Here is a 26953-nt window from a genome sequence, read left to right on the forward strand (position 1 = left end):
TGAATCTTGTCCATAGGTGTTCTCTGCAGTTTTATTGGTGTCCACATGAATCAGAAACAAGGGGTTCTGCTCTGTATTCCTGATGAGCTTCAGTAACTTGTCAGTGAAATTCTGGATATGTGCACTAGGGAGACAGCATGCTTCCTGATTCATCTTGTCTGAGTGGTAGACAGTATGCCTGAGCTATACACCTGAGCAATTAATCCCCTACCACAAGCACCTTTCTTTTTTTCTTGCCACAGATGGTAGTTCACTTGGCTCCTTACTTGGCATGTAGTGTCTCTTGCTGCTGACCTCATGTTTGTGCCTCTTCGCCACTGTTTTCCTCAGAAAGATGTAAGAAGTGATTGCTTAGTTGGACCAGTTCTGAATCCCTTGTGTATGGTCTGCTCCTGACAGTGACTGTTTTCCAGGGTGCTCCCTCAGTGTCACAGCCCTCTTTGTTTTCATTAGCAGTTTCTTCCTATTGGTTCTGTAGATCAGTACTCCCTCTTTTCAGCCCAGGAGGTCTTGTTGTTCTCTGATGCATTGAAGTGTCTCAACATGTAGTTGCAGGGTATTGACCTTCTCTTCCATGAGAGTCATCAGTTTGCACTGGTGGTCACTGAAGTTAAAATAAACATTGCACACACATTGCAGCAGACAGTGACAGATGTTTCTGCCTCCATTTCTGCAGTTATTTTTTTCAGCTGTTTCAGACCGTAATAACATGACTGAGCACAACACAAGGTGTGTACTTCTGGCCCTCAGAGGCTGACCTCCAAAGACTAAAGCAGGTTATATTATGCTAGTGGCTGCTAGCTCCATCCCCATGTAAGGCAGTGACTCAGCAGAAGTCCCACTCCCTTAAACCTCATGCTCAGGGAGAACACATGGCCAAATCCAAGCAAAACCCCACAAACAAGCCTTTCCAACCTCCCAACACCCCAAAACCCAACAGTCAAAGAGTCAAGGATGACCCCCGAAACACAGCTCATCTTCTGCTCTCTCCTCACACTCATTTTCAGAGATATATTTTTGGCATAGAAGTATTATTTCTAAAATTGTAGGGTTAATTTTGCACAAAAATTGCACGTGGTTGATTTGAAAATAGTTTTTCTGTTGTACTGAAAATAATATTTCTGTGTTGAAATATAATTTTTTTGCACAGAACATGCTGTTTACGATGCTGAAAATGCTGTTTTCAGTGCAAATCAACCAACTCTAAATTTTGTGCAGAAAAGGTCCTGAATTGTGAATAGGATTTGCAAACTGTGTTGTTTTCTAATAATTTCTTAGTGGGGAAAAACAGCTAAAATTACATGTTTATTGAAGAATTACATCCTTTTAAAAAAGCTCCAGGGGCCACAGGGCTTTTCTTACGATTTTGGAAGTGTACCAAGGGCAATCCAAGGGGAATTGCCCTTCTCCCAGTTCTACTAGATTTTGTTGTTTCACTAGCTGAAGTCCACTATATGATCCTGTCTAGGAAAAGCCGCAGTGGTGTGTGTATGTGTTTCTTTCTTTACTGCACCCTGTACATGCCTTTATAGAGATACGTATAGACCCTTTAAAAATAAAGCAGTTTCTAGTTCATCTTCTCTGTGATCTAGGAAACATACAGAATACATTCTGTAGTGTTATTCACTACCATCAGTGCATTCAGAAGTGACACATCATGATTTGACCTCTGAGCTGAGGAAACAGTATAAACTATGAATAAATATAGGCTATAGCTTGAAGCCTGGGAGCTACTGCTTTTGCCATCAGCTGAAACCAGTGAGCATCTTAGAATACCCATATTCTTCATATTTTAGATGTTAGCTTCTCTCTGATGAGACACAATACTTCTCACTAATATAAAAAGTTATTAGGTTTTCTCTGCCAGTGACTTTTTATACCTTTGAGAAGGAAGATAATGATACTTCTCTCCCTGAGGAGAAATGTAAGAATGGCTTTGGTAATGCTTTTGCAACTTATTGTACATGCCTGTGGTTAAAACTCCTGACAAAACTCCTAAAGTTGCCTTGAGTGCATTGTTTCTTACTGCCTCCTCTGACTGCTGATGTGCTAGAGCAGATAAGAAAGTATATAGTGAGTTAGCAACCACCAGATGTCTTCATTCTCTTGCGGAGGTGACAGTAATTGCTAGGTAGAGTAGATGCTTTCGGATAACCTGTTTCTTTCCTTCAAAACATGGCACCTGCTCAGCGTGAAGAACAGAGATGTTGAAAGTACACGGAGAAGATTCATTTCAATACTTTGTAGGCTGATAATGAGTGTGGCTTCTTCTGATTTCCACTAATTTCAGGGCACAATTGTGGTTAGGAGCTCTAAAGCACATTAGCTGGATTAGTATTAAAATAAAACCTGTGTCTTCTCCATAGTACACATCCTCACAAAGACAACACTGAGGAGGCTTGCATATTCCACCAACAGTCCATATTTTTCATCGGATTAGTATCTCATTGAGTTTCAGCTTAAACTCATCTTACAGAATTAGTTTATATTTTGTAAACCACTTAGGGAGTCCTTAAGTTCACTAATAAGCGGTATAGAAATGTACTTGCTATTGCTATTGCCACTTGCTATTTCATTTAGAGTTTGTTTTAAAAGGATTGGGAGGTAAGAGAGCTAATGTGTACCCTATCTCTCATATCCCTCACCTGCTTAGTCCCCAAGGAGATGGTGTGAATGTTGATAGAAAACCCTGTTCCTCTGGGAACCCTGATAAAACAGTGGAGTTTATCACATGGGAGGAATTTCTCTTAATTTCGAATGAAAAGAAAGTGGGGCCAGAACGCATTCATGTGAATTCGCTAGTTCAGTGAATTTATGTGAATTCAAATTGAGTTCGAACTGACTTCCCATTGCCCGAAAATAGCTTGCCATTGCCCGAAATTGTGTGTGGTAGTCTATCACGCAATAATGTGAAACCCCATGATTGCATTCGGACTGACTTCCCATTGCCCGAAATTGTGTGTGGTAGTTTATCACGCAATAACGTGAAACCCCATGATTGCGTTTGGATTGCCATTGGATTATACTTTCAATTTCTCTTGTCTGATAAACTCCAGTGTTTCCAACAATACAAGTGTGGCCAGAAGCTCACTTGAGGTATCCTGGTTGAATGTGTGAAAATTTGGGATTGACCAGGCAGGAACATAGGGCTCTTACTCCTGCCACTTTTTTAGTTCTCCCTTGATCAGGTAATGGATGCTTGCATAAGATGCTTGTCTTTATGCATTCACATATTAGAAAAATTTAAAACAAGTAAATACTGTAATATTGACCATGAGAAGTGTGTGTGTGTGTGTGTACACAGTCGGCTCTTCTTATACACAGATTTTTTTATACACGGATTCAAGCATCCATGGTTTGAAAATGTTTTTAAAAGTATAAATTTCAAATACCAAACCTTGATTTTCCATTTTTTATAAGGGACACCATTTTGCTATGCATTATATGTAATGGGACTTGAACATACACGGATTTTGTTATACACGGGGGAACTTGGAACTAAACCCCAGCGTATAACAAGAGTCCACTTTATGTATACTATGGGGAGTAAATCACCTAAGAGCTTCTGATATTTCTTTTCATTCTCATAGAATCATAGAATTTATAATTGTAAAATTTTGTAGGGTTTTAGCCATCCTTTATTGTTCTGTTTTTGTATAATCTCTTAATAAAATATTTTTTAAAAAGAATCACAGAGTTGGAAGAGATCACAAGGGCCGTCCAGTCCAACCCACTGCCATGCAGGAACTTTCAATCAAAGCATACCTATTCTAAAGATTTACATTTCCTTTCTCCTTTCCTCTTAGCTACCTTCTGGCTTCTTAGTACTATATTTATAGCAGGATCCTCAGATGGGGCCCCATGTACTCTCAGTCACTAAGTTCTCTCTCTCTAACTCTTAAACACACACACACACACACAATTGGGGCAGGAGTACATCACCAGTGGCCACTACAGAAGTTTCTGCTGCCCTTTCCATGCTGTGGGAAAAGGAGGCTGAGGAAGTGACAGGCTTGTGAAAATGCTCAGTTCAACCAAGAAGCAGGATGCATGTACAAACTAGAGTTCTGAAATCAAAAGCACTCAGGGTGAACATCAGAGAGCTTGAACTGGGCCTGGGCTGCACCTGTCTTTTCCATTTTCTCCCCTTAACCACAGGACAGGGAGCAAGAGAGGCTGACACATGAACACTGGGAAAATAACATGGATGGGTTTAACTCCAATTGAGGTAAACTAAGCCCAGCTCATAACTTGAAGTACCGGTTTGACTCACACAAGAAAGGGGCAAATCTGAGTCTTGGCTTTTATTTCCCAAAGTGGCTACCTTGCCCAAATTTCTTTAGTGGATGGATATAAGGGTTTGTGGCATCCTCAGACTCCTGCTCCTCTGAACATACCATACTCCCTTCTTAGTATGCCTTTCCTCTCGTCGTTGTTAGTGTGTAATTTCAAGTAATTTCTGGCTTGTATATTTATTGTTTATTCACTTTTTAAACGTTTCTTGAATATTATGGTTTCTCATGGGTATTAATTTTTAATAGGATTACATGAAATTGTTCTATTCCTCTTTTTTAAAAAAATACAATTTAAAATACAGTGGGCCCTTGATATCCTCTAGGGTTTGGTTCCAGCTTCCAGGATCCCCCATGGATAACAAGATCTGTGGATGCTCAAATCCCATTAAATATAATGGCATAGTCAAATGGTGTCTCTTAAATAAAATAGCCAAATTCAGGTTTGTTTTTGGAATATGTGTGTGTGTGTTTTCAAGCCTGGGATGCTTGAATCTGTGGATAAAGAATCCATGAATATGGGGGGGGCCAACTGCAATGTAAAAAAACAAAAAACAGAGCATAAAGAAAGAATATAGAGCAATTCTCTTGGGAACTCTTGGGAATGCTTGTGATCTTCCAGCCCAGCCACAGGAAGTAGGAATTTTGAAATTTAAAATTTTAATTTTAAAAAAAATTCAGGGTCCTCTCCTTTCTCCTCCCACTGAGCTTCACCCCGCTCCCACCATCTCTTAAAAAACTTTAAAGGGAAGCAGTTGAAGGCCACAGCCCGTTTCTGCCAAAATGCAGATGTTTTTGGAGCAGTGGTATCATCACCCCCTTTAGAGTGTCACCTGGTGCGTTCTGCACTCTCCACACCCTCCTAGTGATGCCATTACCCACTATGCTGCCAAGATCACAGCAAAGCAGAACAAAATAGCAGGATTTGTTGCTGTCGTTGTGTGCCTTCAAGTAGTTGCTGACTTATGGTGACCCTAAGGAAAACTTATCATGGGGTTTTCTTGGTAAGATTTGTTCAGAGGAAATTTGCCCTTGCCTTCTTCTGAGGCTGAGAGAGTGTAAGTTGCCCAGGGTCACCCAGAGGGTTTAAATGGCTAAATGTAGATTCAAAGGCGGGTTACAGACCGCCCATTTGGGGCGGCCTGCACCTGCCCCTTTCCCCGGTGTATCGGGGCCTCAGCTGCCAGACCGGCAGCCTCCGAGGCCCCGATCCGCCGCTTTGCAGGCTGCGGGGAAGCGGCAGAAGGCCACTTCCCCACAGCCTGGAAAGGGGTGTCCTTGGGGCCCAGCGACGCAAAGCAGGAAGGAGCTCCGAAACGGAGCTCCTTCCAGGGTTGCGCAAAGGGCGCACTATACGCCGCGGTGCTGCCTCAATACGTCACAACTGCGCTGCCTCATTTGGAGGCGGCACGGTCGTGACATATTGATGGCGGTGGCCATGTGGAATGGCCGCCACCATTTTGTGCATGCGGAGTGCGTACTAGGGTTAGGGGGGTGCGGAAGCACCGCCCCTTCCTAACCCTAGTACGTGCTCATCGCGTACTTATATGGCGGTCTGTAACCCGCCAATGACTGGTTGCCAAAATCCAGTGCTCAAACCACTACACTATGCTTCCATAAAAATAAATAAAAATAAAAATCCAGAGGTTAAAAATCCCTCTAATCTAGAATGATCCATCCCCAGGATTAGTACTGAGGGGCCACGAAGAGTTTAGATTCAGAAAACAGAGTCCAGGGTATTTTCCAGGGAGGGGGTAGAAGCCTTTTCCTTCAAAAGCTGTTTCACATTCTAAGAATGGGAATGCTGAGTCTTCCAACTACCTGAGTGCATAACTTTTTGGTATCCATTGATCCTCTTGGAGCATATCCATGCCCAATATAAACAGTGCTGCACTTCAATTAAACAGGTAGTTCAGGATACTGGTCTTGATTCAGTTTGTTTTCTCAGATATTCCTGAAGGTACTGTTTACTTTCGGAGCACACCAGAGAATCCAGTGAGTGTTAAATTATGCCTGCCTGGATGAACCTCTGTTAAGGGCCCCCAAAAGAAAGTGTCTAGACAATATCCAGATTGCCTTGTTCAATCTCAAAAACCACAGATTTGTAGTGAACCTAGAAAACCTGTATCCATTCCAATCATAGAAAACTATTAGAAAAAAATGTTTCCTTTATCTATCCCAACAGCTAAAACATCTGAGTATGGTTCTTGATTCCACTTAGTTCAAACTCTTTTAAGGAGGATCTGGATCAACACTAGAGACTGCTAAATTTATCCTTGTTTACTCGAACTCAGGTTTGGTTTTAGAAAGAACAATGTCAGAGCATAAAGTAACATGGGAAATTTGGGTAATTCTTCAGGTGAGGAGTGCCCACTAGGACACTCAGGGAATAAATTCATGGTACGAAAAAAAAATCCTTTTTGAAAGTTTGCAGTCCTCATTATTTGCAAAGAACTGGCTGAATGTACAACTGTTTATTTTATAACCAAAGGATTCATTGTTGCAAGGTAAAGATTTTACAAATAGTATCAAAGCCAGGTTAGCTAAGGCAGGACAAGGAGAGCACTAGGTTTAGATGTTCATGGACACTTTTCAGTGTTACCCTTGTAGAAGATAAATACTTTTTACAAAAAAGCTTCTGGCCTAATTTTTAAGCAGCTACAGGCTGTTATATTTTTACACAGAGACGTGGGAGCTGCATGTGTATTGAACAGTCACTGCTTAAAGAGCATTTATAGTCAATCGTTCTTGTGTTCTCATTTAAGGGAATTAAGCAGCGGGATGTAGTGCAGCTGGTGGGAAGCAGCCTTATATTCAAAGCTGCCCAGGGAAGAGAAGCTGAGTAAGATCATGGGGTGTTGGAGGGTTGTTGTTTTTGCCACCACCACCATCACCAAATTAGCTTAATTCAATTTCCTGCTTCTGTTAATTAGGCAAGATGGTGTGTGGGAGGTTTAGGGGATAGCCTCTTAATTAAGGGCTTTAATCTCAATCTCTGGTTTATTTTGAAATTTATCTCCTGCTACATTTGTCTGACCTGTTCTTTCTGCTTGGTCATGTTATAATAGCTGCTTCTGTGTGAACAGTAATCATGGTACATCACACAAGGGATCATGATCCTCATTTTCATTTTGGAGGGCATGAGGCAGGGGACATCTGCAAGGAAAAACCATATTAGAAATCCAGGCACAGCTATGCCCTCAGTCTTCCCAATGCTGAGTTTTTCCATGGAGGGAAAAAGGCAATGGGGCTCTGTAGCTGGCGGGAAAAGCAGCTGGATAGGCAATACTATCTCAGAGGCAAAGTAAACACTTTCAGGCTAAGCTTGTTTTACTGCTCTCAGTTGCAGTTTAGTGATTGCTTTTCAGTAAAGTGGGTATCCACTGGGGTTTTGTTCCAGGACTCCCCATGGATACCAAAATTTCTGGATGCTCAAGTCCCATTACTGTATATATAATGACATAGTAAAATGGCATCCCTTATGTAAGTGGCAAAATCAAGATTTGCTTTTTGGATTATTATTTTTGTCAAAATATTTTAAAACTGTGGATGGTTGAATCTTTGGATAAGGTGGGCCAACTGTAATTAAAAAGACAACAACACCAGCCTTTCAACAAAGGAGGTAGTTGCACCCATAATTTTATGTAACATGTCGTTTGTACCTGAGGGGGTCTTACCTCTCTGCTTGTTTAGAAAAAGTGATGTCAAATGCCAAGGTTTTACGCTTCTTCATGTGGATGATTGGTGTGAATTTCAGTATGAGTAAAATGAGTGGGATGAGATTATATGTTTTCCCCAACCATACATATTCTCTCTCTAGTGGAGTAATGCCTTTCTCATTGGTTTCAACCAGATGAATCAAGCGATAGGAGAAATGTATATTATTATAAGTGTTTCTTCTCTGTGTGTATCCATGCCTACCAAATCATTTTGAAAGTGAAATGAGGAAAAAAAGAAACTAGTTCTTCTTATGTCTTCTTTTATTGTCCTTAACAGCAATTTTTCTTTCTTTATAATGTTACTCCTTTCCTGCTCCACCTCTGAACAGTCATGAGGTTTTCCAGTTCAGAACGAACCCAGATTCTTCACACTTTAAAATAGGGTGGGTAAATGCAGTGGTCCAGAGGCCTGTTTTCTACTGAGTGTTGTGTGGACTACCAAAAATGCCTCCCCAAAAACAAAACTAAAAGTGGACAGAACTATGAAATGGTTTCTTTTTAGAAAAGGTGAATTTCCCACTCATGATGACTTCCACATGAGACAATTCACTCTTTAGGGAGGCAACAAAATGGTCACTTTAGGCAAGGCTCCAGGGAGTCTGGAGGGACTCTACTTACCTGGACTTTGCCCTGAAAACCTCAAGTACTATCTCTAGCCTCCTGTTACTGATTTATTGCCATAGGTGTCTTTAGAAGTAGCGGTTCTGAGAAGCCACTTAGTCCAGGGGTAGGCAACCTTTTTGAGCCGGGGGCCAGGTTGGTGTCCCCAAGACAACAGGGGGGGGGGGGGAGAGCCAAAAATAAATAATTAAATAATTAAATAATATAGGACAACATTTTCAAATGTAGGACACATTTTTTAAAAAATGGAGGACATGTGAAAAAATTTGATGATTTTTAAAAAATGTTAATATAAATGCATGTTTCTTAGGCATGATCAAAATGGAGGACATTTGGGCATTATTCCTAGACAGATGGCAGAAATGTACTTCACTTTCTGGCCAACTCCCCCCCTCCCCCTAACAGCACATTTCAGCACTGAACATGGCTTTACTTAACATGGCAATCTCTTGCATATTTCAGAGGCTTATTGCATAACCAAACTCTTTGGGTTTCACACTGAACATGGGTTCACATGGCTATGCATATTTAACATGTCAAGGTGGTCTCACAAGAAGTGATTTGCCGTCGGGTTCAAATGTACTTCTCAGAAGTGTGTACTTGGTCAAGGGACTGTGGTTTTTCTTCACTGCACATGAGTTTGTAAAAATCACAGCAACTTACATTGGCCGTGCCTCTGAAGCTGGCTCATATCAATATCACCATCACCATCCTCCTCCTGCTCCTGCTCCTTGTCATCTTCTTCCTCCTGCTCCTCTTCCTCCGCCTTCCTCCCTCCTCCTCCTCTTCCTTCCTTCCTCCTTCCTCCTCCTCCTTGCGCGGCTGTGCGAGAGGCCCAAGGCCCCACGCGCCTGTGCGCAGGACCTTTGCCCCCCCTTGCCCACCGCCAAAGGCCCCGCGCACTTCCATGAGAGGCCACGGGGCCTTTGGTGGCGGCAATCGGCAGCAGCACCATGCAGGGTGCCAGTCCCAATGGCTCGGTGGGCCGCATGCGGCCTGTGGGCCGTAGGTTGCCAACCCCTGACTTAGTCAAACTCCTCTGCCATCAAGAAATAGAGATGATGTCACCAATGTGCTTCAGGTTGGCCTTGTCTCCACTTCATGGTATGCCAGTTAAGCCATTCACAAATCAAGAGGCTGTAATAAAGGCTCCTTGGAAGTCTTTAAACAGAGGCTGAATGGCCATCTGTCGGGTATACTTTGATTGAGAGTTCCTGCATGGCAGGGGGTTGGACTGGATGTCCGTTGTGGTCTCTGCCAACTCTACGACTCTATGATTCTATAATAATAATAATAATAATAATAATAATAATAATAATAATAGATTTATTTCTAGCCCGCCCAATCACGATGAATCCGGGCGGGTTACAACAATAAAATACAACAAATTACTGTACAATAGAGTTAAAAAATCAAACCCTAGACCTACCACCCCCCCATTCCCAGTACTAAAACAGAATTAAACAGTAATAATATTAAAACATTAAAAACATTGAACAAACAAAAAATAGACAGAAACATTGGCGTGGGAAATAGACAGATGAGGGCACAAATATCTCTATATCTGGGGAGAGTAACTAAGTTGGAAAGGCCTGCTGGAAGAGATCCGTCTTGAGTGCTTTCTTGAAAGCTGCCAGAGTGGAAATGTGACAGATCTCCTCCGGCAGGTCGTTCCATAGTTTAGGAGCAGTAGTAGAGAAGGCCCTCTGGGAGACAGATGTTAGCCTAGGTTTTTTTGGCTGTGGTAGATTTCTTCCAGAGGACCTTAGTGTGCGGGACGGACAATAGGGAAGAAGGCATTCCCTCAAGTACTCTGGGCCCAAGCCATGTAGGGCTTTAAAGGTACTTTGCCCGGAAACTAATAGGCAGCCAGTGCAGGGACTTCAAGACCGGTGTTATATGGTCATTCCTAGATGTTCCCGTGATCAATCTGGCTGCCATATTTTGTACCAGCTGAAGTTTCCGAACTTGGCACAAGGGTAGCCCCAAGTAGAGCGCATTACAGAAATCCAATCAAGAGGTTACCAGTGCATGTACTACTATTTCCAGGTCCCTTGGCTCCAGGAAGGGGCGCAGTTGGCGTATCAGACGAAGGTGATAGCAGGCGCTCTTGACTGTCACATCCACCTGAGCTGTCAGTTGGAGCGACAAGTCAAGAAGCACCCCCAAGCTGCGAACAGAATCCTTCAGGGGAAGTGTGACCCCATCCAGAACTGGCTGACACAACTCCATTCCTGGATTCGGGGTTCCTATAGCAAGTACCTCCGTCTTACCTGGATTCAGCCTGAGTCGGTTTTCCCTCATCCAGTCCATTACCACCCCAAGACAGGCATTCAGAGGAGAGATGCCATCCTTAGTCACTGCTTCAGTCCAAGACATAGAGAAGTATATTTGGGTGTCATCAGCGTACTGATAACACCCCGCCCCAAGTCTCCGGATGATCTCTCCCAGCGGCTTCATGTAAATGTTGAATAGCATTGGGGACAGAATCGCACCTTGAGGGACCCCCGATTTGAGCTCCCTCTTGGCCGAACAGCTGTCCCCAAGCGACACCATCTGGAACCTGCCCGAGAGGTAGGATCGGAACCATGCAATGCAGTGCCTCCAATACCCAACTCTCTCACAGGCGTTCCAGAAGGATACCGTGGTCAATGGTATCAAAGGCCACTGAGATGTCCAAGAGCACCAGCAGTGTCACACTTCCCCTGTCGATGCCCAGACGGAGATCATCGACTAAGGCGACCATGGCAGTCTCAACTCCGTATCCTGTCCTGAATCCGGTTTGAAATGGATCCAAAAAATCCGTTTCATCCAAGACTGCTTGTAGTTGATTGGCGACCGCTCTCTCAATCACCTTGCTCAAAAATGGTAGTAGTGAGACTGGTCTGTAGTTATTTCTATCCAGGGGGTCCAGGGAGGGCTTTTTTAAGAGTGGTCTGTCTCCTTGAGACAGGGAGACAGGGAGCCTTCCCTGAGGGATGCATTAATTATATTTTTCAGCATCTCCATGATTTTTTCTCCCCCCTGGATAGCCAGCCAGGTTGGGCAAGGGTCGAGAGGGCAAGTCGTCTTTTTCAAACTACAGAGAAGCTTGTCCACATCTTCAGTACTTACCAACTCAAATTGATCCAGTCTAACAGTAATGGTGGAGGCACTGGATGCCTCTCTAGTTGTCTCTGTCCTCAAATTGGCATCCAAATCAGCTCTTATCCGAGAGATTTTATCTGCAAAATGATCATTAAAAGCATCACAGCAGGCTTCAGAAGAATCTCATAATGGTTTCTGGGTAGGAGGTAGTTGGGTTAGGTTCCTCACTACCCTGAACAGCTCAGCTGGACGAGATTTTGCAGACACGATAGATGCAGAATTGAAGGACTTCTTAGCTGCATCTATCGCCACTTGATAGGACCTAAGAAAGGTCGAATGAAGTGTCTTATCGGATATGAGTTGAGTTCTCTGCCACTGGTGCTCTAGTCATTGTCCAGCTCGCTTCATTTGTCTAAGATCTTCTGTATACCATGGGTTACGATTTTGAGCGAGTTGGAAAGGTCGCTTGGGAGCGATCATGTCAATTGCTCTGGTAAAGTTGTTATTCCACATATTAACCAGAGTTTCGACAGAATCGCCAGCACTGCCAACCATAATACCCTCTAGGGCTTCTTGGAACCTGACGGGTTCCATCAGCCTTCGAGGGCAGACCATTCTAATCGGTCATCCACCCCCGGAGAGAGGGATAGTGGCCTTCAATCCAACCTTAACTAGGAAATGATCCGTCCATGACAAAGCGGAGATACTAATTATCTCCGCCCACGGATATGCCTGTTCTGTGCAGAAGGCCACATCGAGGGCATGACCTGCGCAGTGTGTAGGCTCAGAGACTATCTGGGAGAGGCCCATGTTTGTCATGGAAAGCATGAAGTCCCGAGGTGCGCCAGTAAGGTTGGTCAACCCAGTCTCGAGGGGGATGTTGAGGTCGCCCAGGACCAGCAGCCTAGGCAACTCCAACACCAGCTCCGAGACTAGTTGCATCAGCTCGGCTAGGGAGTCCGTTAGGTTACGGGGTGGACGGTAAACCAACAGAATCCCCAGACTCTCCCTGGTCTTCAAGCTAAGGTAAATGCACTCAATGTGGTCTAATGCACGGATAGGTATCCTGATTAAGGTAAGGTTGTTTCTGTGGACCATGGCCACACCCCCTCCCCACCCCCTTCCCCTCACCTGCTCATTGACGGAGTACCCGACCGGAAGGGCCTGAGCCCAGGCTACAGAGCTGTCTGCTCCAAGCCAGGTCTCCGTGATACAAGCCAGGTCAGCATTGTGGTCTGTCAATAAGTCGTAGATTATTTGGGACTTATTCTTCACTGACCTGGCATTACATAAGAGCAGAGAGAGGTTCGGCGGCTGGTTAGGCAGGCTTTCCAGATCTTTTGGGATAGCAGGGCGAGTGGAAGGTGGAATAGGTATCACACATCTATCACACCTTCCTCTGTAACGGCCTCTTGCCCTGCTAACGCCATATCTTCCATTGCCCCGCACTACTTGAATAGCTGCCCCTTTAACATCAATATCAACCTCCTCCCCAGAGAGATCTATGATTCTAATTATTTCCTTCTTCCACCTTTCTCTTGCCGTCCAGTGCTAGAGACAAAGGGAACAAACGTATTTCTTGTTCCTTAAAAACCGAAGTTTACAGGAGAGGAATTATTCCATGAAAAGTCACTGTTTGAGAGAGGCGAAGATACTTCCGGTTGTTTCGGGGATCGATTGTCTGAGAGCGAGACAGAGGTGCCCAGAAGTGAGATGAGAATGAGCCAATTACATAAGATCAGCTTCAAGACTCATCTCTGGGGACAAAGCCAACAGCACATAATGATGTCATGTTTCCTGCACCTGTCTGAAGACTAAATGCTTCCTTCTTCCTATTTACAGTTAGAGCAATTGTAATTAAAGCAGTTCGATTTATACCCTGTGGAGATGTAAATGCACCTGCTAGAGAAACTTCTATTAGAGCATGCTGAGTTCTTATGCTGTAGTAATTAAAAAATCTACCAAGCTGGCACACTGCAAATATTCATCTTATACATGTTAACTTGGCCTAACACTTTGGGGCGGGGTCCCCAACATGATGCCCCCAGGCTCAGGTGTACTCCTGGAAACCTACTCCGCATCTCACAAAAATTCTCCATGTTGTGGACTCACATCTGCCTCTCTGAGGTCATTGTACACAGTTCCTCCTGCTCAGATGTCTTCTGCTCAGCAGTTTGCCTTTGCTCCTTTCTGTCTATTCCTTTCAGGTGGGACATCCTCCCTCCCTTTCTGTATGCCACTGAGAAGGAGGACACACAAAGAGAATAGGTGGTGGTGGTGTAATAGACTGGCAGGCAGGTGGCTGGTGGTAGAGTGGATATCAGCACTCCTACAGGCATGTTGTGAAAGGATAAGAAGTCTGGGATGACGGATGGTGAGAACAGTGAGAATCTCATAAGAGGCACCACAGAGCTACCACTTAGATCACAAATGGTCTCTGAGGGGAGTAGTTTGGGGAGTCTGATTATTAGCATCTCATGTGTAGGTTTCTGTGGTGAACCAGTACTATTTGTCACACCTTTGAGGTTGAACAGGGCATCTGGAGTGCTGCAGGCCAGGTAAAGTGGAGGAGTTCTGTTAAGACATTGCAGAGCTGCTGCTTCGCTCAGACATGTGCAGTGGGCTAGGTTTGGAGTCTCTTTGCCTATTTTTCTGCATCAGGACCTGTAGCAAATGCCCTGTGTTGCCCTTGAGGAGCTAGCCAGACGTACAGCATGAAGTCCGAGGGCCGAAACAGACAGGCCAAAATAAAGCTGCTTCGGGTCACTTTAGAGATATGCTGTTTAAATGATACATGTGTCCTAAGAGGCCAGAAGCCACACCAAAGCCACACTCCAGACCTAAAGACTGGAGTGCAGCTTTGGCGCAGCTTCTGGCCTCTTAAGATGCATGTATCATTTAAACAGCATACTCCAAAATGACCTGAAGCAGCTTTATTTTGGCCTGTCTGTTTGGGCCCTGAATGCCTTTTGAAGGTTTCAGGCAGAGAGAGGAAGAAGAGAGTCCAAGCTCAAGAAGGTGTCAGTAGAAAATCTGAGGTAGTTTAGTCCGGTCCGTGTCATGCACAAGTCAGTATTCAGTTCAGGAAAACAGTCCAAAGGATAATCCAAAAGAATAGTCAGAGTTCAAGCAGAGTTTAAGGCAACAGGCGATCAGTCAACAATCTAGAGAGTGGCCACTGAAGCTCTCCAGAACATGTGTGGATATGTGTGTGTATGATTCTCTCACTTTCTTCCTTGTGAGGCAGGGGCTCTGCTTTTTCATGTGGGTAGACAGGCTCTGTTGTTTGGCAACAACATCTTAGAGAGTTTACTTTTGCATCCCTTTATTGCAAAAGTAGCATCCCTTTATTGCAAAAATGTTGGAAAGTATCTTCAGTGTTAAATATTATGTAATATTTATCCCAGTTTGGGCTCTATGGATTCCTTTGCAGGTTATTTTAGGCTTCACTGTATGCCCTGTCTTCCTGTGAATAAGCCTCATTGGACAGGGTGGGTAGGGCTGACTTCTGAGAAAATATGCTGTGAGCCTGATTGATCTGCAAGAACTGTTTGTACACCACAGCTTACTTTCTTTCTCCCACTGAAATCCCAACATTATGAACATAACAAATGAAAGTCAGTTTGAATGGAAATTATGTAAAAATGTTCAACATCAACATCTGTTGTAAATCAAAATCTTCTGTGATCTGGATCAAGAAATTCATATAATTTGCAGTAGCTGTATTCCTTAGAGCTCATCTACACTACACAGTTAATAGCATTTTGATATAATTTTAATCCTATAAAACCCTGGGTTCTGTGGTTTGGAAGATGCTTAGAATTATCTGCTGGAGAGCTCTATTCCACTTATTCCTCGCTACAGCACCAAAGCGTCTCACTACAATGCCAGGATCCCTTACAGTGGAGCCAAGACAGTTAAAATAGTATAAAACCATTATAACTGAAGTGCCATGTAGATACATGCTTAGATTACAATTTTAAGTATGCTTTCTTTGGAACAAGGACCACTGAATTCAAAGTAAATGTACATAGGATCAATTTGACTGTATTGTGTTTAGAGGTTGCAGGTACAATGGTAGAATGAGACCTAACAATATGTTACCTTTGTAGCTGTCAACATTTTGTGTCTGGAAACAGCACTCTTTTTTTTTTTGGGGGGGGGGGTAATATATAATAATAATAATAAAAGTTTATTTATATCCCGCCCCTTGAGGTCAATTGGGGCGGCTAACAACAATAAAATACAATACATTGTAGATCAAAATTCCCTCCCCCCCCTTAAAAAATTATTAAATCAATTATAATTAAAACCAACTAATTAAACAACATTAACACATACACATTATTACAAGACAAACAAAACAAAACAAAACAAATAAAACAGTAAACTACGGTAGCATTTCCAAGGAGGACCTTGAGGACTCTCATAAGAACAGGGTTCCTGAGGCCAGGGTTATCTATTCCAGAAAGGCCTGCCAGAAGAGATCCGTCTTGACAGCTTTTTAAAAGCTGTCTAAAGATGTCAATTGACGGATCTCATCCGGCAGGTCGTTCCACAATCTGGGAGCGACAACAGAAAAAGCCCTCTGGGAGGTAGCCGAAAGCCTAGCTCTTTGAGGTTGCAGCAAATTCCTCCCAGAGGACCAGAGTGTGCGAGGAGAATTATATGGGAGGAGGCGGTCCCTGAGATAGTTTGGACCCAAGCCATTTAGGGCTTTAAAGGTGATAACCAACACCTTGTACTGGGCCCGGAAACTAATAGGCAGCCAGTGGAGGGACTTCAATACCGGAGTAATATGGTCCCTCCTCGATGTTCCTGACACTACTCTGGCCGCCATGTTCTGCACTAATTGCAGTTTCCGAATCAAGTACAAGGGTAGCCCCATGTAGAGAGCATTACAGAAATCTAGACGTGAGGTTACCAGCGCGTGTACAATGGTCTCGAGATCCCTTACTTCCAGAAAAGGGCGCAGTTGGTGTATCAGCCGAAGCTGATAACAGGCGTTCTTGACTGTCGCATTTACCTGATTTGTCATCAGGAGCGATGAGTCAAGGAGCACCCTCAGACTGCAAACACAGTCACTAGAGGAGAGTGTGACCCCATCCAGGACTGGAGGTTGCAACCCAATTCTTGGTTTTGGGGCCGCTACCGTGAGCACCTCTGTCTTGTCCGGATTCAGTTTCAATCTGTTTTTCCTCATCCAGCCCATTACTGCTTGGAGGCATTCATTGAGAGAGGAGATGCCATTAGAATTCGAGGCCGACGAACGACACATGGAGAAATAGATCTGGGTGTCATCAGCGTACTGATAACACCCAGCTCCATAACTCCGAATAATCTCACCCAGCAGCTTCATATAGATGTTAAATAACATCAGGGACAGTATAGCACCCTGTGGAACCCCACAGGTGAGCTCCCTTTTACTGGAGCAGCTGTCCCCGAGCAGCACCCTCTGGGATCTGCCCAAGAGGAAGGACCGGAACCATTGCAATGCAGTGCCTCCGATACCTAACCCCCTCAGGCGATCCAAGAGGATGCCATGATCTATAGTGTTGAAAGCCGCTGAGAGGTCTAGGAGCACCAACAGGGTCACACTGCCCCTGTCGATGCTCAGACGCAGATCGTCGGTCAAGGCAACCATGGCAGTCTCAACCCCAAAGTAAAAAAAACCACAACACATGCATTCTAATTTGTCATTTTGTGACTAGCCACTGCAACACTTCCACAAAACAGCGAATGTCCAGACAGCTTTGGGACCCCTACTATAGTATATGGAATTCCAGTTTCCATGTCTTTGAGGGTGGCAAATTATTTCATTTGGTGATACTGAACCAAACCCAATGGGACTTCTCCTGTTTGTTGTTCCACCTTCTGGTCCTTCTTATGTTTATAGATAATATTAGTCTTTATTTCTGAATCCCTACCACTGATATCAAGGCTAATAACCTGAATTGACAGTCTATGTGGAATCTTTTTTTTAATTTAAATTACTTTATTTTATAATGTAAGACATACAATTCAGAATGAAATCCTTCAGTTAACATAAGTTCAGCCAAAACAACTTGCTTTAACAAAGAACTTTTAAAAGACCAATTATTATTTAAGCTAACATCTGAATTGTATTTTGTTACTTAATGATGGTGTAGTCCTACAGATTCATGGGGGCAAAAAGTGGTTTAAACATAACAAAACAAAAACAACCTGGTGTTGGGGGTATAAAGAACCTGGGTTCCTTCCCCCCTCTATGTGGAGAATCTTGATCTTGATCTCCAGTCACTTCTAAACTATAGGGTAGGGAAGGATCCAAGATCTGCTCTGCTCCTACCTCCAACTGAGAACCAACTCTCAAAGTTTCAAGTTCATTATCAGTATGAATAGGATTTGATTTGCTTACATTCTCATTTCCTACAGAACACTCATAAATTCTGGGCTGTTTAGAGTGTTTTGAATGAGGGAGTGAGTTTGGACTCCCACCCAACTGTTTTCTGTTTTCTCTTTCCCATGGCTTAGTTTAGGAGTTTTCTGTAGAACTCAAAAGTTTAAATCGGGTATTTATGTTAGGAATAAATTTTCTAAGCTTTTTTGCACTGACAAGAAAGTGAGTGACACTAGGGGAACTCAGATGGCGATGGAGGTGTTGAAAGGGCAGGGCTTTTTAGCCCTCCAGGCGCACTCCTGGTGTTGGCTCCAATGCCGGGGAAGGATGGGGTTGGGCAAGGCCTCAAGCCGCCGCTGTCTCTCTCCCACTGCTGCCTCCACTGCCTCCTGGACCACTGTTGTGGAGAAAAGGGCTTGTCTCAGCGTTCCTGGCTGCTCCTGCTGGCTTGCCTTGCCTGGTACAAAACCAATGGGATGTTCAGGAAAAATTTACATACATCTTCTGTATATGATAGTGTATATCCCATGTAAGACGTGAATTAAGAAACTTGTCTTTCCTCATGTTTGTTCCCTTGAAATTCCAAGTGTGGAGTAATCAGCTTTATGTCCATGTTGTTGGGCTAACTAGCACTGCAGATTTGTGCAGTACACATGATGGCTTTAGCTGAGGGGTTGGGAATCTTCTACTTGGCCCATGTTTAGGGATTGTCAGAATTGCCATTCAACAACCTTTAGATGACCAAAGGTCTCCCACCTATTTTACCCCAATATAAGAGACAGTGTCATTTTTATTTTAATAAGGCAAGTGTCTATCTGTTCCGTGATCTGCTAGTACTAGCCAAGAAGGGTGATGAGGGGGCATGCTTGTCTCTCCCACCACCCAACTGTGCTTTCTCTGAACTGAATAATGGTTTGTTTGTTTTTGCATAGTACTTTCATGCTTTAAACATCTGTGCCCAGATCAACAGTGAAATGGTAAGAGTTGAAGCAGAGGTACCCGGTAGGACAGTCTGAGTCCAAAAGCATAAATGGCTTGTTGCCCCTAGACATCTTCGCAAAAGCACAAGGGATGCGGAGATGACAGTTTAGAAGGGACATAGTAAGCTGGCATCCCTAAAATACTGCCAATGCTTCCTTGCTATTTGTACAAAGGATGTTAGCATATTTTATTTTCATGTAATTATGAAATGTATAAAAACCACAGGAGAGTGTATTTTAAATTACTCTATTTTATTTTATTTTATTGTGTATCAGTTGAAGTTTATTGCCACACTTTGTATCATGCTTTGTATCTTTTTAAATCTTGCTGATCATTGACCGAATAAAACATATCTAATGGCTGTGTGGATCCACTGACCAACCACTTCCAATGGTTTTCATCTCCACCAGGAACAATTCTTTTGTAAAGCAAAGGTTTCTTTAGATGTCCTTAATTGAGTATTCAAAACCAACCCATTCCTAAATTCTTTACATTTAAGTGTTTTGCCACAGATAAATACCCGTTTTCCTTTCAGTTACTGTACAGATTTCTGCTACATGTATTGAGAACGGGGGAGATATGAGGAGGGGGAACAGGGAAGACAATGAGTGCGGATGGGGCCAACAAATTATGTTACACTCCTGTTAATCAAAAAATCCTGGGTCCACTACATTACTCACCCTAATGAGAAATAGTTGGTCCAGTAAAAAGACCAGTATCCTTCTTTCTCTGTCAGATGAGTATAGTTGTTAAAACTAATCCTTTGTGGGTTGGGTTATGATGTTAGCTGTGGTCACCAACTGTGATCCTGCACTGAAAGAGCAGTCCCTTGTGCCTAATTGTTTGTGCTTATTTGTTTGTGTGGCAAGTAATAAAGCTGGATTATTACAACAAATATAGCAACAAATATAGCACTCTCAGAAGGTCAGGTCTGCTGTGTGGTTCAATTAGAGAGCAATAATCTTGTTAGCCTGTTCCCGCAAAAGCAACAAGGAGCCTTTAAAGACTAACAAATTGACTCCTTAGCTTTTTTTCCTTATGGATTAAGGCTTTTGTTTGAGTTGCATATACGTCTCATTGAAATTGGTAGAGTAAGAGGCTGTGCAGACTGCCCCCTAAGAGGTGGCCTGCAGCCACTTCCAGCTGTGCCGGATAAGGGCTGTGGCAACTGCATGCCGCGACCCCGATCTGGCCTTTTCAGGGCGCAAAAAGGAGCCGCAAAAAGCAGCTCTTTTTTGCGCCCTGGAAAGGGTGAGATAGCTGTAGCGCCTCAGCTTTAAGGCGCTTCTTTGGCACTGTGTCATGTAAATGGAGCACCAGAGGAGTGCCATGATGCTGTGCACCATGTGGAGTGGCGCGCACCATCACACCACCCTGGGGGTGGAGTCAGGGCATGCATCATGGACACCATGCCTCAACTCCGCCCCCAGGCTGGCTTTTATAGCTGGTCTGCACAGCCCCTAGGTATTATTGCAACAAAATGTAACTCCTGCTTTATAATAACTATTTTAAGAGCATTTACCCTTTTCTGAATTATAGACTCAGGATGGTGGTAGTGGTAGTGGTACAGTACTTAAAACATTGAGAGAAAAACATGCAGGAAAGAAATTTGTTCTGCTTGAAGTGGCTCTAGGCCAATATTGTAAAACCTTTAAAAGTATTTGATATATTTAAATTTTTAAGCAAAGTAGTCCAGTTGTTTATTGTTGTGTGCCTTCAAGCTGTTTCCAACTTATGGTGATCCTAAGGCAAACCTATCACAGGATTTTCTTGGCAAGATTTGCTCAGAGGAGGTTCAGATTTGTCTGTTGCCATCCTCTGAGGCTGAGAGAGTGTGATATGTCCAAAGTCATCTAATGTGTTTCTGTGGCCAAACCAGGATTCAAACCCTGGTCTCCAGAATCATATCCAGCAGTCAAATCACTATGCCATGCTGGCTCATTGAGTGCAGATACAGTACCGCATACTAAATTAATTGAAATTGTGATTGATACCTTATAGTGGTGCTACCCAAAATGTTGTTCCCTGGACTGGTTCTGGTCCATGAACCATGGGTGGGAGGTCACTGGCAAGTTTCCAAGAAAAACAAACAAACTTGTACCCAGTGGGCCCAAATTTAGTGCTAATCCCTGCACAGTGGGAGAAAATAATAATAGCCAGTCCTTAACATCAGCCTGAGAAGGACTGTCTTGAACAACTTCAAAAGGATTCTGCACTATTCAGTTCAGTATCTTCAGTCCATATGCTCAAACCTATAGTACATTTAAACATTCAGATAAGCATACAGAAAGCGTAACCTATAAATTCTTTTGGAATTTGCCTTCTCTGTCATACTACAATGACCCTGATACAGCAATTTTATATATTTATTTCCTTTATTTCCTTTATATATTTCTTTCTCTCAATAGTGGGATGCAAGGCAGATAACGTATTTAAAAACAATACAGATTAAAAATATAAAATAACTTTAATAAAAATAAATATAATAAAATAAAACTTTAATATGTTTTTATAAAAATATAAAAATAAAAGGCATTTAAGAAGCAATTAAACAATTTATGAAGTTAAAACATTAAACATTAAAATTTATTAAAAGACATTGCAAACCATAATTGCAAGGCATGCAGTGCAAACAAAGCATTATTGTATGCAGGTGGTTGCTACAAAAAATAATGACCCTGGATGTGCAGCCCCAACACATTTCAAAGATATCTAATAGCAGATCTGTTGGGGGTCAAGTAAGTCTATCTGCAGTGTAAGTGGATCTGAATATGCATATTCAGATTGATTGATTAGTTTCATATCCTACTTTGCTCCCAGTATGGGACCCAAGGCAGCTGATGTGAAATCATGTTTACCATCTGTGAACTATAAATGTTGCAGAGTGTTTTTTATTTTTTTAAGTTTGAGAAAGGGATAGGCAACATGTTTTTTTGGTGCACTCAGCATGAAATGTGGCCACAGGGCTAACAACTCCTGCTTCCTTTCTCTGTTTCAGAGGGTTTGGCTGTTGGTGTTGGATTTGGTGCTGTTGGGAAATCAGCATCTGCAACCTTTGAAAGTGCAAGGTAAGTGCACTGTGTGAATTTTTCCACATCTTTATATGTTACAACTTTGTTTCCTAGCACAATAGGAATGGGATTCAGTACTGAGTATGCAGAAATTCACTCAGACCTTGGGAATTTCCCATTTACTTTTCCTTCCTAGAAACACTGCCATCTGTCAAAATCTGCTCTGCACATTCTGCCAAACCCCTTGAGCAAATTTTGAGACTGCACAGTGGGCTGCAGGGAAGTCTTTCTCCTCTTTGTTCCACCAACAAATGCATTGCCATCAGTGAAAAGACTTAAGGAAGGCACTTGGAAGCTAATTACACAGGACTGTGTAATGCAGTTGCACTGTGTTAGGCCTGCACTGCTGAAATAATGCAGTTTTACACCACTTTAGCCTTCATGACTCTGTCTTACGGAATCCTAGGGTTTGTAGTTTGTTATGACATCAGAGAATGCTAAATGTCTCACAAAACTACAAATCTCAGAATTCAATAGCATTGAACCATGACAGTGAAAGCAGTGTCAAACTCCTTAATGTTTCCAGTGCAGATTTGACCTTAGTCTCATCTTTGTCTGGATCTTATTGAACAGTGTTGTGACTCTCTCAATGATGTACCATACTGTACTACCATTGCATCATTTGGAAATCAATTCTTTTCCCACTTGAAATTATCTGTTAATGTCTTGCTGTGTTTTAGTAATCACTTTGGGTATGAATGTCTCATTCCTCTTCACTGCACTATCAGGAGCAAGGTGGGTGTGGTGTCGATATAGTTTCATTGCTCTTCCATTGGGGATTTCCAGCAGGGAAGTCCCCAACTACTTGTGGTTGTTGGACTGGGATGACACTGGGATTCCCAAGACTTCTAAGAAAACTGCTGTATTCTTCTTGCTCCATCCTGTTTTTTTTAACATTATTTTTTAAAATAATAAATAAGAGAATAGTCAAATAGCACTATTCAAATGTAATCCTATTAAAGGATTCGCAGGGTTCAGAAAACTTTTGAACAGGAAATATACCAAGGTTAAAAGATTAGTATGCAAAAACTAAACTGGGCAAGTGTTGGTTAACACAAAGAATGCATAGGGAAAAATGGTGGAAACTCTTTGGTGTGTGTTTTGATCTGAGAAGAATATTTAAACAAAAAAAAAGTCTAGCAAGTAATCAACAAAAATGATAGCTGTTAAAGCTGTTGTTCATTTCAGCTTTTTAAACAAAACAACTTATTTTGCATCAGAATTTCATGGAGTGGTCTTGTTTATGAAGTGTGGTGTGCTTCTTTCTTGGAAAAGTAGAAACAATAACATTTACTATTTGGTTTGAAAGCAACCCTTACAAATTGGGAAGAAGAGGACGTGAGAACAGGCTTTAAATAGTTTAATCAGAATGGGTGGTTTTCTACCCAGATTTGTTTGCATCTTTTGGGGAAGGGGCAGTGAAATTTCATAAATCATTTTGTTGATATGTTTTTTTTTTAGTTATTAACTTATTATTTTTGATCAAAGATTTTTATTGCCAAATCTCATGTGCTATATTGTCTTGTGCAAGGAAGGAATTATTGTATCATGAAAAGTTTTATTGGAATGGAGTATAAAGGGTCTTTGTCCTGCGTGGCATGGGCACATAGTATGGTCTTGAATTTTGGGATGGGTAAAGGAGAAATATGGCTTCAGCTGTGCAAAGCAGAGCTTAAGAATAAGCAATATTATACAAGACAGCATCTAATGCTGCCAGGAAACTGAATTGTTTGATTAATTCTCATCTTATCCTATAGATCAGCCTTCCTCAATGTGGTCCCCTACTGATGTTTTCAGTTATGACTCTCACCAGTCCCGGCCAGCATGCCCAATGCCCAGGGATTAGAGTTGTTTGAAATTAGGAGGGCACCAGTTTGGGGAAAGCTGCTGTAGATCATGTTATAAGATAACTTGTTATAAGATAAGGTGACAAAGTAACTTGTCAGTCACTGTAGCTGACAGGGCAAAGATCTTTCTTATAGTGATGCAGGTTTTTATCACATGGAGGTTTTAGCAGCTCAGATCCGGGGTGACTCCTGGTTCAGCTATGCAAATGCATGTTATAACATGAATGTTTTATCACATATGGTTGCCCTTTCCTTGTTCTTCCGAATCGAGGGGGAATCGAATCCAAGGCAAGTCACGTGATGTGGATTCAAGTAAAGCGGAGTGAGTGCAAATTGTATTACCACACTGGTGGGATTCAACTATTCGAATCGGCACCCTTGCACATGCTCAATGGAGGTCTGAATGCATTGTGACCTTGTACGTTTCCGGGGTGAAAAAGGGTGCAAGTTCTTGCTCCCTGTTTCGTGTAATTGCGTGATTTCATGAATATTTGCCCATGAATATTTCTGTGTCTTCTTCATCCCCCTTTTTCATTTTCCTTTCCATTTCAGCAATTTCACACACATAGATAGACAGACAGACAGACAGACAGACAGACATATCTGTATGTTCCAAAAAATTAATTGCCCTGAAAGTTGCCCTGAAAGTGAAAGGACCACCAAAAGGAAGTGGGGAGAAATTGCAGCGCTGCATCATGGGAAATTTGCAACCGGGGGGGGGGGGTATACCAGAGCAGAAGCAAAGTTGCATTCCATACCAGACCAATTCGGAGTGAAATCGAAGTGAGCTTGGAAGCGAATTCTGTGAATTCACCTTTTTCCGAATTCATCAAAATGAGGGGTCACTTTGGATTCACTGTGGAAGCGCCACAGAAGGAGCACCCATAGAAAGGAATCATGTCTGATAAAACATTCACGTTATAACATAAATTCGCATCATTGGACCCTCAGACACGTCAGATCTGAGCTGCAAAAAGCTGCAAAAACCTCAGTGTGATAAGGCTCAATGACAAATCCAGAGGAAGAAGACATGCTGTTGATTTTAGCCTGGTTAAAATCAGGCTAAATGTGGCTGTTTTCCCCTTACAACTCAGGGTTTCAAGGGAAAATGCTATTTCTCTTGCACTTTGCCCCCACCCTTAATAATTTGTTTCACTTGGTGCTTTAGAGGAAAAGAACTGTTTTCTTTTCTTGAAAATCTGTTTCAATGGGATTCAGTCAGTAGTAGCAATTGTATGGCTCTCCAGAGGTTGTTGAACTGTAACTCCCAGAATACCTCACCATTGGCTGTGCTGGCTTGTTGGGAGTTGCAGTCCAGTAACCTCTGGAAGGCTGCGCGAATCCCACAAAAGTATCACTTTTAAGGTTTCCCTCTAATGGATGCTTTTATTCCTACATATTTCAGCATTTGTGACACCTCTGAGGTTTGGGATTTTTTTTTCTTTAAATGTGTGGTTTCTGATGGTTATTGTGTGCCTTCAAGTTGTTTCCAGCATACAGTAATGACACTAAGGTGAATTTATCACATGGATTTCTTGGCACGTTTTTTTTTTTTGTGTGTGTGTCTTCCTCTGAGGGGTCCTCTTAAGGTCCTTCAAAGGGTTCCCATGGCTGAGCAGGGGTACAAACCCTGTTCTCCAGAGTCTTAATCCAGTGCTAACACCACAAAACTGGTTCTGATAAGCAACTTAAAATAGGCTATGTTGTGATAAACTATAAGAAGCTGCCTTGAAAAGGTTATACTCTTAAAAGTGGCTGATAATTTGAAATAAATGAAATTAAATCTCTGTTCGAGATACTAAAATAGCTCCTTAAAGGAATTACTCCTTATAAGAAGAGAAGCTTAAGAACTACGAAGGTAACAAATACCAGCAAGGCAAAAGTGTTTGCTGCAGTCTCAGTGGTCTCATCACTACAGCTGTTGAAAAGTAAAAGAACAGGAACAGAACTGAACATTAGTTTCATTGTCTTACAGAAAAACACCTAAAGGAATTGATGGGGTTTTAAACATAGTCATCTCACTGTCTTCAAACACCTAAAGGAATTGATGGGGTTTTAAACATAGTAATCTCACTGTCTTCCAGCCTTCTCTGCGTATATTCAAAAGGGGGCATCTGGTCTACCACAACAAGTAGTAGTTTGAGCTAAGAAGGAAAAGATAGCATAGCATCCCTTGCACCATAAATGAGAAATGGGTTGGAACATTCTTCTTCCCCCACCACCGAACACGTCCTAAAGGGATTTGCTTTTTTCCTCAGAGACCTCTGATTCTTGGTTTGTTTGTTTTTTACTGTTTTATCTTCATTGCCCCCCTTCCCTTGCTTCTTCACACTTTTAGAATAAGAGAGAACTGCCTTTCAGACAGATTGACAGATTGTTTTCACCCCAAGAGAGGTTAAAACAGCAAACAAGGATCTTCCCATCTTAAATAATTAGGTTAGACAAGGTAGACTTCAAAGCCGCCATTACATCAAAAGTATCTGTGCACTTTCGTCTGCTGCTTTCTTGTGCAGTGAAGGCTGTGTGATTGTTCCAGTGATATTTAGAGAGAAAAATTAACATTGGTTAATGACCTGTCCCTCATTGGCGTCTATAGCCGGAGGTGCATTCCTTTGCTGTTCCTGTGTGCTGATTAGACTCATTTGTGAATAAGTGATGAAAACACGGGGACAGATTTTCTTCCCTCTGATTGATTAATTTATTTCAAGTTTGGATATCCTGCCTCTCTTGTTATCTGTAATAACAAACTAAAAGCTGTAACAACAAAACACAAAAACTCTAAATCAATTGTAGGTAAGCCGATAACCGGCGGCACACACGTTGACATTCAAGGTTTCCGGGGGGACCCTTCATGGCAAGGTTCAGAGGCCAAAAAGCGAGAGGCGATCATGACAGACCCGAGTGACGTCGCGAGTTCTCGCTCGCGCCGGTGATTTCCGCGACGGCCATCAGTCGG

The 26953-nt window shown here is 42.5% G+C and overlaps 1 protein-coding gene across 5 annotated transcripts in view; it reads left to right on the forward strand.

The window, feature by feature from the left end:
• SLC39A11 (solute carrier family 39 member 11) overlaps positions 1-26953 on the forward strand; it is a 450881-nt gene that overhangs the window by 344334 nt on the left and 79594 nt on the right. For all 5 annotated transcript variants that reach the window (XM_042452635.1, XM_042452638.1, XM_042452639.1 and 2 more), the window contains one exon: positions 22078-22147. In XM_042452635.1, the coding sequence (XP_042308569.1) occupies positions 22078-22147 (70 nt within the window). The remainder of the gene's footprint in view (positions 1-22077; positions 22148-26953) is intronic.

This window comes from Sceloporus undulatus, chromosome 2 (genome assembly GCF_019175285.1).
Source record: "Sceloporus undulatus isolate JIND9_A2432 ecotype Alabama chromosome 2, SceUnd_v1.1, whole genome shotgun sequence".
NCBI classification, from domain to species: domain Eukaryota; kingdom Metazoa; phylum Chordata; class Lepidosauria; order Squamata; family Phrynosomatidae; genus Sceloporus; species Sceloporus undulatus.